We start from the raw sequence: 13,986 nt of genomic DNA on the forward strand, positions 1-13,986 counted from the left end.
ACGCGCTAAGCCGCAAAGCGGGCCCGCCATGGCGAAATCTAATCAACTGGCGAGGGAAGCCCTGAAAGACGACAAAAATAGATAGCAGAAATACATCTTGGAAACTGCCAGAGCAAACTGCGAGTTATGCAAAATCATCACTATTTTTAGAATCACAATCAGACGACGCAGCAAGCATCCCCTTGCGAGGTCAAACAAGACGGCTGTTACTATACACAAGGACGCCTTGGCAAGGTGCAAACCGCTGAAGGAGCTTGGAAACACATGAAGCTACAGCAAGCACCTAGCACACCTCTGAGATTGGCCCAAATATAGATGACGTATTCCGCCATCTATTTTTGTTGTCTTCCAGGGTTCCACGAAGACTCTTGGGTTTCCCTCACCATAAGTGTTGACTAGATCTCAGTGTCTGGGTTTTTAAAATTTTTTTTTATTAATTTGTGTTTATCTTTTATAAACAATCTCAGCAATTCTCGTTCCATAAAATTACCTTCTCAAAGTTGTACACACACACACACACACCGAAGTGATTATTCGGACTCGAATCCAAATATGAAAAAATGTTATTCGGACTCTGATTCTTGTCCAGCATGACATCAATTCCGATTTCCTGCGACTCGTGACTCTGGCTTCCTGTCCTGCCTCACTCGTGACTCGCCTCAGGCTGGGTAGAGACCGGGATTACTTCGGGCAAAAAGGCGCTTTGTGCAGGAGCCGAGTTGTTTTATCTTATGATGAATTTGAGGCCGGCCTGAAAAGTTATAGCGCTTCTAATAAATTTGTCAAGAGGTCATCAGAAGCAATTAAAGATGGCTCGTTAGCGTGTGTCGGGGTCGGATGGGCGGCCTGCACACGTGTGGCTGTGTGCGTGTCAGGGGGGGGGCACTATCGGTCCGGGCATTGAACGTCGCATACGCGTCTGTCTTTTTCCCCCTGGCAACTGATCATTATTACAATAATAAGCTAATCTTGACGTAGATCTACGTAATGAATTGTGCGCTGGTCTATGGAATCAAAAGTTGCCGTATGCTCAGCTCTACACAGCAACACAACTTTTTCTTGGTAAACAATCGAGATGACACAGGCTTGTGTATTTGAACGAATCGGTCTTTTTTTTAAAACACAGCTCATAATATGCAGGTGCCAGGTGGTCTGCTAATCTTCAATTTTACCCTTTTCTACAACAAAGAAAGTGGGAGACATGGGGGGTGGGGGCGTATCAATGAGGCGGCGGGCATCGGATCGGCAGAAAAGGTGTGGGGGAAACTAAAAAATGGCGGAAAATTGGAAGCACTGAACGTTAGATCTATAGACTATAGAACGAAGACACTTCCTTTTTTCCGGACCCGAGTCCGAATATGAAAAATGTTATTCGGACTCGAGTCCGAATAACGACGGCCCACACACACAAGCCTTTAAACGCATACGCACACACAGCTCAAACAGGCAATGAAACCTAGTGATGTAGCCCATCATGCACTAAGCGGCAAAGCGGGCCCGCCACGGTGAGATCTAGATCTAGTCAACTGGCGAAGAAAGCCCCGGAAGAAAACAAAAATAGATGGAAATACTTCATCTAGCCTATATAAATTAGCCTATATACTATATAGTCCTATACATCTATTTGGGCCAATCACAGAGGTGTGCTAGATTTCTAGGTGCTCACTGCAGCGCATCGCAGTCCAAACTCCTCTGCCGGTGAACTGTTCAGCGGCTAGAGCACATTTCTTTTTTACGGCAACTTCAACATTATTCAGCTTATTTTTCGGCAATTGCCAAAAACAAGTCTCACCGGAATTATCATTCATTAGACTAGTTGAAGAACTATTAACAAGAAAAGAGCTGGAAACTGTAGATCTTTGTCGTTTGTCAGATAGTTTGGTGTGTGTGTGTGTAGGCCTATCCATGTGAGGGGGGGTGGTGTATAAGGCCACAATAAGGTTGTGCGGTGTACGGGAGTTCGTGTTTGTGTGCGCGCGCAGATTATAGCCTACTATGCGTATGTGCATGTGTTTGTTTATCTCTTGTCCTTTTAAATTCTTTTTTTTTGTCAGACTCACTGTCGAAATTCACGCTGCATTAACTGTCACAGAGCCGCGCAATCAACGCTGCGTCAGTTGTCAGTGTCACTCTGTCGCAATTAAAGCTACCACATTAAATATAGCCTACGTCACTATCATCACTGACTAAAACTGGCTAAGGCCTACTTGTCACTTGAACAGGCAGTGGATACTCCAGTCCATCTAAACGAAGCTTGAGTGCTGTGTGAACGTAGCCTCAACAACGTCAGCAAACTGCATTCAGGCAATTCACTGTTCAGGGCATCGTAAACGTAGCCTGTCAACTACGTTCAGGGCGCAGAGATGGTAGCCAGCCAACTATTTAAAACTATGTCCACGGCGCCGTGAACGTAGCCTGCAGATTAGTTTTTATGTTCACGTAGCCACTGCGGTTTGTTGGGAAGGACTTCCGTAACGAGCGACCACCCCATCGCCATCAAACAACACAATAAAGAAGAGGCCTAACCCTAACAGTTTAACTACCCCTCAATTTTGCTGTCTCATAGATTTTGTACCAAATTGATCGAGGGCCCCGGCATATAGATTCTAGATCTAGATCTAGTAGATTCTAGTGGGTTTACCCCCATCGGAGGTAAAGACACTTTAGTAAAAAGTCAAACATTTAAAGTTGAAGATTGAAGGCCAAAAAAAAACACACCGTCACCATCATCACAAAAACTTAAAATCTAAGATATTATTTTGCATGGGCACGTTTGAAAATGAAATCTAAAGATCTTTCCCAACCACAATTATGACAATACTGAGAATCTACATTTCTAGATGTAGATAGATCTAGAAATCTAGACCTAGGGTAGGGTAGAGCCATCACAAAAACAATAACAACAGTGAACATAATGGCATGGTCATCATGGTGTCGACTCACCTTCTTCACAGAAAAGGTTTGAGGATCACTGTAAAACTGTGGGGTCGGACGAGGACTTGGTACAGCAGCTACCGCATGAGTATCCATACTTGTATTTTGAGCATTGACATGCATACCACAAACTTCAAAAAATAAACATTATTAAGTTACACTTTGCAATAATGTCACAGGTGTCACACTCGATCAACAGGGCCATCGGCCATCACATCAAAGCAAACGTAAAATCAATGGTGGTGTCTTTCGCGGTTTTTTCCGCCTCTGTGAAAGAAGCAATTTCATTGGTTGCTATTTTTAGTCCAAATTTCAATCCGTCTAAAATAAAGAATATTTCGCAATAATTTCAGCTGATTAGAGCACTTTTACTTGGCTAATAATCATATTTAACATGTCATCATTTTTTTAGTCTATATCCAAAAAAGAATTATAAATTGACCAACGGTATCCATGATTACATTTAGAATAACGTTTCATACTTTCTTTTTCAAAGGTCATGTGACTTCCTTTTTTTTGTTGCCGTTTCGTAGCCGAACAATATGGTCCCAAAAAATATTATCCATAAACCGAGAGACCATTGTTTCTAACTTGAAAATTAGAAAAATCTCAATGACTACCAAAATGAAAGTTCTGAAATGCTATGTCAACCTTTCTATGGCTGTGAATGTTGGATAATCTCTAGATTCTAAATCTAAAAACAGTGAAACTAAAATAGAAGAGACAGAAACTATTTTGTTTCTAAGGAGCAAACAAAGTACATGTACCGGTATTATGAACGGAGAGCCATGATCGCTGATGTCTTCCGCAGTGATCCATGGCTCTTGATTTTAGTTTTAGTAAGAGTTTTACAGTAGGCCTACTTGCAACACAATTAGCCCATAGAAGTGCCGAAGATTAGAGGTGTCACTAGAGAGTAGCTGATACAGAAAAGAAGTAAGAGAGATAAAGACGATATTATGTTTGATATGAAAGAAGGAACAATAACCACACCAAAGCACCCACCAACCACCCACGTGAAAGTTTTACGGCACTGCAGCACAAGAAAGGTCGTACAACTAAAAAATGCCGAAGATGAGAGGACGTGTTACTAGATAGTAACATACAAAAAAAAAGAGGCTTTAACTTACAAGAAGAAAAAAGGGGGGATAAAGAGGATAGAGTTTTGTTATGAAAGAAGGAGCGATCAACCACATCAGAGCGCCAGGCAACCACCCATAGGGAAAGGGATGGTGGTGACAGGGAGATAGGGGGGGATACATAGAAGAGGAGAGAGAGAGAAAGGGGGGGGGGGCAGAGACAAATAAAGAGAGAGAGGGGGAGGGGGCGAGGTACTGGGACAGAGGAAGAGAGGGGAGAAAGGAACAGATGAGAGAGGAGAAAGAGATGGGGGAGACAGAGATGGGGTGGATAAAGGGAGAGAGAAGGAGGATAGCAGAGAGAGAGAGAGGGGGGGGGGGGTTAGGGGACAATTTGATTGCGCGAGAGTTCCAGTTCTGCTGTTATTGTCCGTGACGTCACATGAACTTTGTGGACACACAAGAACAAGCCGGTGCACAAACACGTTAGTTGACATTGTCGAAGACAACCTGCCATTGTCGAGAAAAGTGGCTGTCTTAGACAGGGTTTTTTTGTGGGGGTTTTTTGTTTGTTTTGTTTTGTTTTGTTGTTTTTGTTGGGCGTTTTGCGGCGCTCGCTGACTCCATCTATCCAGAGAGACCTGGATAGATGGAGTCAGCAAAACATTCAAAGGCAATAAGGCAAGAGGGCGACCGAGAAAGACACGGAAAGATGGAGTCAGGGAAACATTATACAACCCATGGCATCCCCCAGGCCCAAACTCTCCGGCTGGTGGCAGAGAGAGACATCTCTTTCTTCCCGCGACTCCCAAAAGGATATAAGCGGCGGAAAAAAAGTATTTAAAGTGAAAAAGTAAAGTAAAGTTTTACGGCGCTCGCAACTGTACAAGGTTATACGAGCGCTTGAGACACATTAAATATTATCAGTTTGGTAGGAAATTTCGTATTTTGCTCGGGTGGCGACCGAAGCCAACTCTTATTATCAATTTTGGACCATCAAGGGATCTTTAATGTGCGCAGCTTGCACACGGGACCTCCCGAGATTTTTCGTCCTTATCCGAGAAGGCTAGGTGTTAGACCTTATCTACCATAAGACTAGGGGTGCGACTGAAAGACAGCAGTAGGAGGAGCTAAGGAGTAACAGTAAAAAGGCAGCAGAAAGAGTACGGATGATTGTCACTGTCCCCGTCGTTTTATTATTTTTAAAAATCATAAGTTATGCAAACTGAGCCCAAAAAATGTGAAATTATGCGATTCTTTTAATTTTAACAAAGAACGATAAAGGAAAATAATCAGAAATTAAGCAACAACAAAAAAGACAAAATTTTGCTAAATTATGCGGGGTGCATAAAATCACGGGGACAGCAACATAGAGGTGGTCGTTTGAAAAGGTTCGGCTCTAATTGACAACAATTTCTTCTGTCTTACCGATTGTTACCGACCTTTCTCATGTTCCTGGTGAGATATCTGAAACCATTGTCAATGTCATTGTCATGGTGCCTTGCCACAAGCATCACGCACGTTGATGTCAGTAACCATGACTACGGTGCCGAGTTTCTCTGAATAGGCATTGGTGTCTGTGGTGTAGCTGAGCTAGGCGCTTCGCTGTCGCACGCAGGAGACCAGAGTTCGATTCCTGTGTGAGGAAATTATTTATTTTATATCGAGTATGATACTTGAGTATCTCAATCTTTCTACTGGGGTGTCGTTTAAAATTGTTTTGTTGATTTTTTATTATTATTATTTTATGTTATTTTATTTTATTTTATTTTATTTTATTTTATTTTATTTTTATTTATTTTATTTATTTATTTATTTATTTATTTATTTATTTATTTATTTTGGGAGGGGGGGGGGGGGGGGTTGCTAAAAAAGACCTGTTAATAAAAAAGAAAGAATTCTGATTGGGCAGAGACCGATTTTTTTTCATCAGCTTCTACACTTTTTTCTCGCGTTTGTTCAAAACAGCGGTCGCTACGTCACGCTTATCCAGGAAAAAGATTTAAGCTATATATGGTATTACATGTAGTACCGGTAGCTTTGGAAAAGAAATAGGGACATCTGTAGCTTTTAGTTTCAGTTTTTTAAATTGTTTTTTAAATTTTTATTTATTAGTTGTTTTTTTAAAGTTAAGAGTTTTACGGCGCTTGCAATACAAATAGGCCGCAAAGATGTCGAAGATTAGAGGTGTTACCCTATAGAGAGTAATATACAAAGAAAAGAAGGAGAGATTAGTATGATACGTTTTTCATATTTAGGGTAAAGGAAAGTGAATGAGTCATCTATGCCACACCGGAGCGTCCGCCAACCACACACACACACACACACACACACACACACACGCGCGCGCACACACACACACACACACACACACACACACACACACACACACACACACACACACACACACACACACACACACACACACAGGAACAGATTACACACACGATCCAGTGGTTACGGTGTTCGCATCTCATTCAGTAGGTCCCAGGATCGAACCCGTATAGCGACAGAAAATTATCTTCTCTTAAATGTTCTTCTTTCACCTCCCTTCCTGCTCTTTAATATTATTGTGTTTCTGCTTTCGTCTCCACTTTCTGCCCAAATCTACCCTGACCCCTTTGCTCCATCCTCTTGGCTCCTGACTCTTTCTACTGCTGCTCCTTGGCTCCATACCACACCCCTGATCTTATGGTATGTAAGATCCAACACTTAGCTTTCTCGCATACGGACGAAAAATCTCGGAGGTCCCGAGTGCAAGTTGCGTACGTTAAAGATCCCTTGGTGGCCCAAATTCGATTTATACAGTTGGCTTCAGCTGCCACCCGGGCAAAATTCAAAATTTCCTACCAACTTAAAATGTTTAAAATGTGTCTTGCGCGCAATATGACCTTATGCAATTGCGATCGCCGTAAAACACTTATAAAAATTTTTTTTTTTTTAAAAGAAAGAAAATACACCCCAACCCCTCCCCCCTTCCCAACAAACATGCAAGGTGGAAGTAACTCGAGACAAGAAACACGGACGTTTACAGCCTGGCTTCCATGACACCATCACCGCTGCCTTTCCCACAATGGATCAGGCCATATTATACTCTTAACGCTTTCCACCTAACCCAATCCTGGACAAGCCTCTTGAGATTATTTATTTATGTCTTCCCGCTTTTCAGAGTACATCATTTTTGTGACTCTTCTACAAATTCCACGAGGCCTTCCCCTTGATCGTCTATCCTGTGGATTCCATTTCAGAATTTTCTTTGCTATACAGCTGCCCGACTTCCTGAGAGTACGTCTAACCATCTATCGCCACCGTCTTCCCGCTTCATCTCTGACTGGGCTCTTTGTTCTCCAGAACACTTCACGTTGGTGACTTTGTTCATGCTGATACTGAGTACACTCGCCCCCCCAAAAATGTGAATCCTCTTTATGCAAATCTGAGATGCGTTCCATGTCTCACATCCATAAAACAAATGATGCCATGATATGGCTCATAATAACAACTACGTTCTTGACTAAACGTGGCCCTTACCGCGCCAATGTGTTATGAGCTACAAACCAACTGACCTTACATTATTGCCCAGGGCTAATTGGTCGCTTTTAAGGACAACCAGGCTAACCCATATTTCGGGAGTTTCCAGAAATCTTGACCTACACCAAAAGTAGGCATTGCCACACCTATAGGAGAAGTTTAGTTTCATTGGTGCGTATATTTGGATATAGAGAAAACTCTCTTGTCTTTTAAAGAAACTGAACAAGGGGAAAAAATTTTAGCTTCGATTTTCTCAAAACAGCATTTTTCAGGATAGCCCCCTTGTGCTTAAAAGTGACCAATTATGGCGATAAGTCAACTTAAACCCTCCATTTACAACTTACTTGACCTGCTAAGCATTTTCAGGGTCTCCACTCTTTGTGGGGCTGCATTCAGGAGGCTGTGATGTCATGCGAAAAAAGACACTTTTAATATAAGGCACAAAACCCGTAGTGATACTATCATGAGTTGTAGAGTAAAGAAAGCCACAACACCTGTGAAGTTTTGTTCAGTTGCAGAGTGCCTGAGCAACTCTGCGAATTTATTCATCGTTTAAAAATCCATCTCACTGCTACTGTTTCAAATGGTTAACTATCTACATGTACCTCAGAGAGTATGAACATACCATACAAATAAATATCATAATATGTGCATAAGGGATCAAATCTATGTTCCATAAACAGTCACCTAAACAAACTCAATTCAGAATCAAAATCTAAATTCCAATCTCTTTACCTTTCCATCATGACTAAACAACAATAGTAATAATAATAATAATAATAATCTTTCATGTGCCCAGTACCGTGAAATGCTAAAGAGAAGAATCAGTGAAATACAGGGGAACACTAGTCTTCTCTCTTCAAGTTCCAAGACTGAGAGCAAAGTTAACGGCCACATTCCTTTCATGACACAACAGCTGTATGCGGGTACCTAATAACAAAAGTTTGCTGTCCCAGAGAACTTTCTCCACGACGACACAATTTAGATCATATAAGGGACGGGCTTCCGACCCTGCCAATCAGGGCCAACCCGGGCTGAGAGGGATACAACATCCCTGCAGAAGAAAGACTGAGATACTCGATAAAATTAATGTGTTCTCCCCACTCGAGAATCGAACTCACATCTTCTGCATGCGCGGATAACAAAATGGCTAACCGCTACTAACGCAGACACCGGTTCCCTACCACTGGCACCATCAGCGAGCCCCATAAACTGGCTCAACAGACAGCACTACAGGACAGGCTTCAGGCAATTCTCACTATGACTTTGACTAGATTACAATCAAAACGGTTGATACAACGAAGGAAACATAATATAACCCCCCCCCCCCCCCCCCCCCCCGCACCCAATCCCCCACAGGTGTTCTTTCAACAGACATTTAACATTCATAGAAAGAACAGGCAGCAGCTGACTGGTAGGTAGATAGGTACCCTTTGTCTCATAAAAACATGGACACAAATAGTTGCAACCGGAACACAAGATCAGGACGAAAATAGACACAGCTTTTGGTTAGTTTGGGGTTCTGTAGGTAGGCAACGGCCTTGAAGGGGACATGTGGTTTTTAAACAGGGCGTTAGATAGGGTCAAATGATGGTCACACGACAGATGGTGGTCATCATATCATACACATGAAGAACTCTGGAGGTCCTCTGTACCACAAAACGCTCCTGGACCCACTTAAAAAGGAACAAGCAACACTCCAACCCTTTGCCCCATCTCCAAATATAAAACAGCAGCAACATCAATGACAAATGTCCTAGCCTCAGGTAAAAACGACTGATGGTAGAGACTTCCCCAACACCATGAATAAGAGAAGTAGGGCAAACCACATTGGCAGCAACAAAACAACCGGCCATGAACACATTGGAACATTTGTTGGTTGGCTTCCGACACAAATGAACACATCGGATTGCTCAGAACAAACACTGACTTCAGCAGACACAATAATTAATGAACACATTAGCAAATTCCCATTTAACATTTTGGTTTTGAAAACAATATCAAAATTGATATTGACAAAAAAAATCAAAACGGATGACAGTAATTTCAAGTTTTACATGTCAGAGATATTAAGTTCCCACTGACAGTTTAACAAGTTGCAAATCTGAAACAGCCTGACACAAGTCAGACCAACAGTGACACAGGTTTGACATTCTGTGACACAAGTCAGACCAACAGTGACACTGGTTTGACACATCGAGACACAGACTGACACACTGTGACACAGGACTGACACACTGAGACACAGGACTGACACACTGAGACACAGGACTGACACACTGTGACACAGGACTGACACACTGAGACACAACAGGACTGACATTCTGTGACACAGCAGAAGACCAACATACTGTGGCACCAACTGACATACTGTGACTCTGCTGGTTTCAAGATTCTAAGACTAAGAGTATCATTATTAAAACAAAAAGTTCAACATCAATTAAAAATAGAAAGCAAGTTCCACAGTACCAGCATATCCTTTGCAGCTGACAGGCAAACAAAGGAGACAACGTGGACTGGTTTCACAATTTCGACCTCTCCATGTAAATGTACCACCATATGATGAACTGGTTCACCATTCTGACTTTTCTTCCCATCAGGTAAATGTAATATTATACTGGTTCGCCATTTTCACCTTTCCATACCGTACATGTACAACAGAGGTGTTTCCCCATACTGTTCTTTCCACTTACTATGTGAACTGGTCCAACACAGAGCTGAAACAAGATTCCATAGACAAAAAAACCCCAGTTTCACACAGGCATATTTATGGGATAGGTCTGAGTCTGAGGAGAGTAGCCAGACTTTTACAAATAAGACAAAGTGGAAACGTTCACATTTGCTGCGTAGATGAAGCCAGGTGGCTGCGGTGATGAATCAGTCACAGTGTCAAGAAAGATACAGGAAAGATTGCATGGAAAAAAGGGGGTTTGATGGACGGATGAATGGTCAAAAGAGGAAAACATAGCGGAAAGGTACAAAAAATGTTAATTTTCAAGCGCTGTCCCATACCCCTCCCCCCCCCCCAACTAGGTTGTAACAAGGGTGGATACAAATAGCACATTCATAACAAAACTGTGAATCTAGAGAGGATTTGTACGCAGGGAGAACATTAGAACTTCTCTCTGTTAATACAAAATGCGGCATTGAAGAACATATTTTTTCCTGGTAGACAGCATGATGAACAGGGGAATAAAATGTGGAGCACAGAAATATATGAGAAATAACAGACTACAACCATTTTCTAATTCTGTCCTTCTCTGTGGTAACAACATTGGAGACCAAAGACTGTGGGAGATTCTAGCTTATGAAAAACATTCAATTCATAAACACACACACAACCCCCCCCCCCCCCCCCCCCAAACAAACAAACCCAGAACAAAATTGTTCCAAGCAATAAGTCAGGCAGTGAAGTCATTGTGACAGTACCTAGGACGTGACACTGTGCAAAAAGCAGGCAGTGCAGGCAACTGTACACATTCTGCGACCTTGGTTTTGTGCGAAAAATGGACGAAAAATTCTCCAAGGACACTGAAAGGGCTTGGCTAACAAGGATAACCAAAATTCACTTCGGATCTTGAGATGGAATATTTCAGATCTTCATTGAGACACATCCAAAGAAAACAACGAAACAAAGCCATTACAACATTGAACAAAAGGCCCGCCATAAGGGGATCAACAGTTGAGGGTGTACGTGATAAAAATCTAATCATTTCAGTTCATTTCACGACAAATTTTGCATCGTAATTCATTGATCTTTCTCATACAAGCCATTCATAGCATAAAATGACCTTACGAGACTGTAAACTCTATTAGTATTAGGCTGATCTGAACAAGTTTTGTGGTGTTAACATCACATTTGACAATTTGTCATTTACAAACTTCAATCACACCTTCAGCTCCCTTAGTTGTGAAGCTACAAAATTCATCTTTCCAAATAATCACAGTTTCAACTGCTTTTACAATAATAGAAACCCTTACAAATAACATTTCTTTTTGCTAAAAAAGGTACAATTTTGAGCTGTGCTGAAGCAGTAAAGTTTCTTTCCAAGCTAATAAAATTTTTACTGAAATATTTTTTTTCAAATAAAGGCCCGCCTCATTTTGTACTTACACAGTTCAAGACTTAAGTGGACTCTTTTCAATGAGGACTAACTCTGCCTTAGGCAGTCCCTGGTTACCACAGCAGCCAAAAATAGAATATTTTGATGGAGTTTTTTTCTAATCTGGCGGCCCCCTACAGAATAAATACTGTACAGTTGTTTTTCAAAATAAAACACCGGTAACAAAGAAGATATAATAAATTTCAACAGCAGATCCCCTTACAGTGGAATCTCGGTGACAATATTCATCATTGCACGTTGTGACAATTCTCATCAACGTTCATTGTGACAGCAATCATCAAGATTCCTGGTGATAACTATCATTAACGTTCTTTGCAACAGCAATCATCAAGATTCCTGGAGATAACTATCATTAACGTTCTTTGCGACAGCAATCATCGAGATTCCTGGTGATAACTATCATTAACGTTCTTAGTGACAGCAATCATCAAGATTCCTGGAGATAACTATCATTAATGTCCATTGTGACAGCAATCATCAAGATTCCTGGAGATAACTATCATTAACGTTCTTTGTGACAGCAATCATCAAGATTCCTGGAGATAACTATCATTAACGTTCTTTGTGACAGCAATCATCAAGATTCCTGGTGATAACTATCATTAACGTTCTTAGTGACAGCAATCATCAAGATTCCTGGAGATAACTACCATTAACGTTCTTAGTGACAGCAATCATCAAGATTCCTGGTGATAACTATCATTAATGTCCTTTGTGACAATGTTCATTTATGTTCTTTGTAACATTGCTCAGCATAATTTTTTACAACCATGCTCAGCAATGTTCTTTGCGCAACACTCATAAATGTTCTTTGTAACAATAATGCCCATCACTGTTCTTTACATTAAAACCAAGGAAAAGAACACAATGGCACATCTTAAAAATTACAACAAAAAAGCTTGTGGGAACGGAATCAAAGCTTTCTGTTTTAATCTGTGGAGTGTTTGGTGCTTTTGAAGTGTCAAATTGGCAAACAAAAAATCTCCGCAAGTGAACAAATGGTGAAAACTCAACACCCCAAGTGTACAATTACTATCATACTCCAGTCCGATCTGTCAAACTATGCTCCAAACCAAAGCAAACGGAGAGGCAAAAAAATGTGGACATAAAAAAATAGACAACACTTTCTATGCCACGATGTAAAAACAGAACATTGAAATAAATAAACTTGAATATCAGGAGCAGGACAATTTCAATGTCTGAACACATTTAGCACCTCAAAATCAACAGTATCCCACTGATACTAGCATCACGAGTGCTTCCCCTAAAAATAAAGAGTTACGTGTACAACAGTGTTCAGAAGTTTTCTTTTTGTCGATGTCAAAATTACGGATAAAACTGAAGAACAGAAAAAAAGAAAAAAAAAAAAAGAAAAAAAAGCGATTTTAGAACGTGTTTCATGCAGAGGCTAAAACTGTGAGAGGGAAACAATTTCAAACAAGAAACCGTAAAAACATTAAAAAATGAATCTAATTTTCACAATACCAAAGACAGTACATAACAAGATGGTCCACTCAGCCAAAAAAGTGTCCCCCCGAAGTCCGCTCTTTGCTTCAGATGGCGCTGCAGTCTGTTTTGAAGCTCTCTTTCATTTCTCCAGAAGAAAAATAGGAATAGCACCTTCTTGCGTGCGTAGATCGACTGCTGTTCATCAGCTGTTCCAGTTCGTTCAGGGCGGAGTTTTAGTTTTTAAAAATGTTAATGACCTCTCGCCTCTCATTTTAAAGTCAAATTAAACGAAGAAAACAGTCGCCCCTTCTTCCGGAAGAGGTTTTTTGTCAGCGTAACCATTTCAAAAAAGTGTTCTTCCGAAACTTGAATTCTTATTTATTCAAAAACTTGTTAGTTTCACTTTGATTTTCTTAACACAAGTAGGGCAACTCTGTTCGCAAACGGTGCGCTTTTGCGTAGAGGGCGCCACCGAACTTTGAGGACACTTTTTTAATTGGCTCAAAGAGAGGAGTGGACCCTCTTGTTATGTAGACTCTTTGACAATACTAAAGCGATGTGGTATTGACGTTGTTCAACACATATATATATAGCAAAGCAAGCTGAATGACCCTTCCACATGTCCGCAATGTTCTCAAGCGATTAAAAACAACAGAAGGAAAAAACGTTCAGCCAGCTCTCTGTCTGAACACATCGGTGACTCTGTCTGGCTAACTGCATAGGAAACTTGAAGGTCTCTCTTTCATTTGTTTAAAAAAAAAAAAAAAATCACAAAAAGAAAAAAGAAGGACCCTGAGAACAAGAGATTGTTCATGTAGAAAAAGTGACTGTTGACGTGACCACAGACATTGGAAAACCCTCACCAAGGTTGG

At 41.1% G+C, this 13,986-nt stretch overlaps 1 protein-coding gene across 1 annotated transcript in view; it reads right to left on the reverse strand.

Annotated features, from left to right (window-relative positions):
* LOC101849780 (membrane-associated tyrosine- and threonine-specific cdc2-inhibitory kinase) overlaps nt 1-3,392 on the reverse strand; it is a 19,510-nt gene extending 16,118 nt beyond the window's left edge. The window contains exon 1 of the mRNA XM_013084567.2: nt 2,944-3,392. Coding sequence (XP_012940021.1) covers nt 2,944-3,057 — 114 coding nt within the window. The 5' untranslated portion in view covers nt 3,058-3,392. The remainder of the gene's footprint in view (nt 1-2,943) is intronic.
* Between the last annotated feature and the right edge of the window lie 10,594 nt (nt 3,393-13,986).

Source organism: Aplysia californica, unplaced genomic scaffold (genome assembly GCF_000002075.1).
Source record: "Aplysia californica isolate F4 #8 unplaced genomic scaffold, AplCal3.0 scaffold00302, whole genome shotgun sequence".
NCBI lineage: Eukaryota > Metazoa > Mollusca > Gastropoda > Aplysiida > Aplysiidae > Aplysia > Aplysia californica.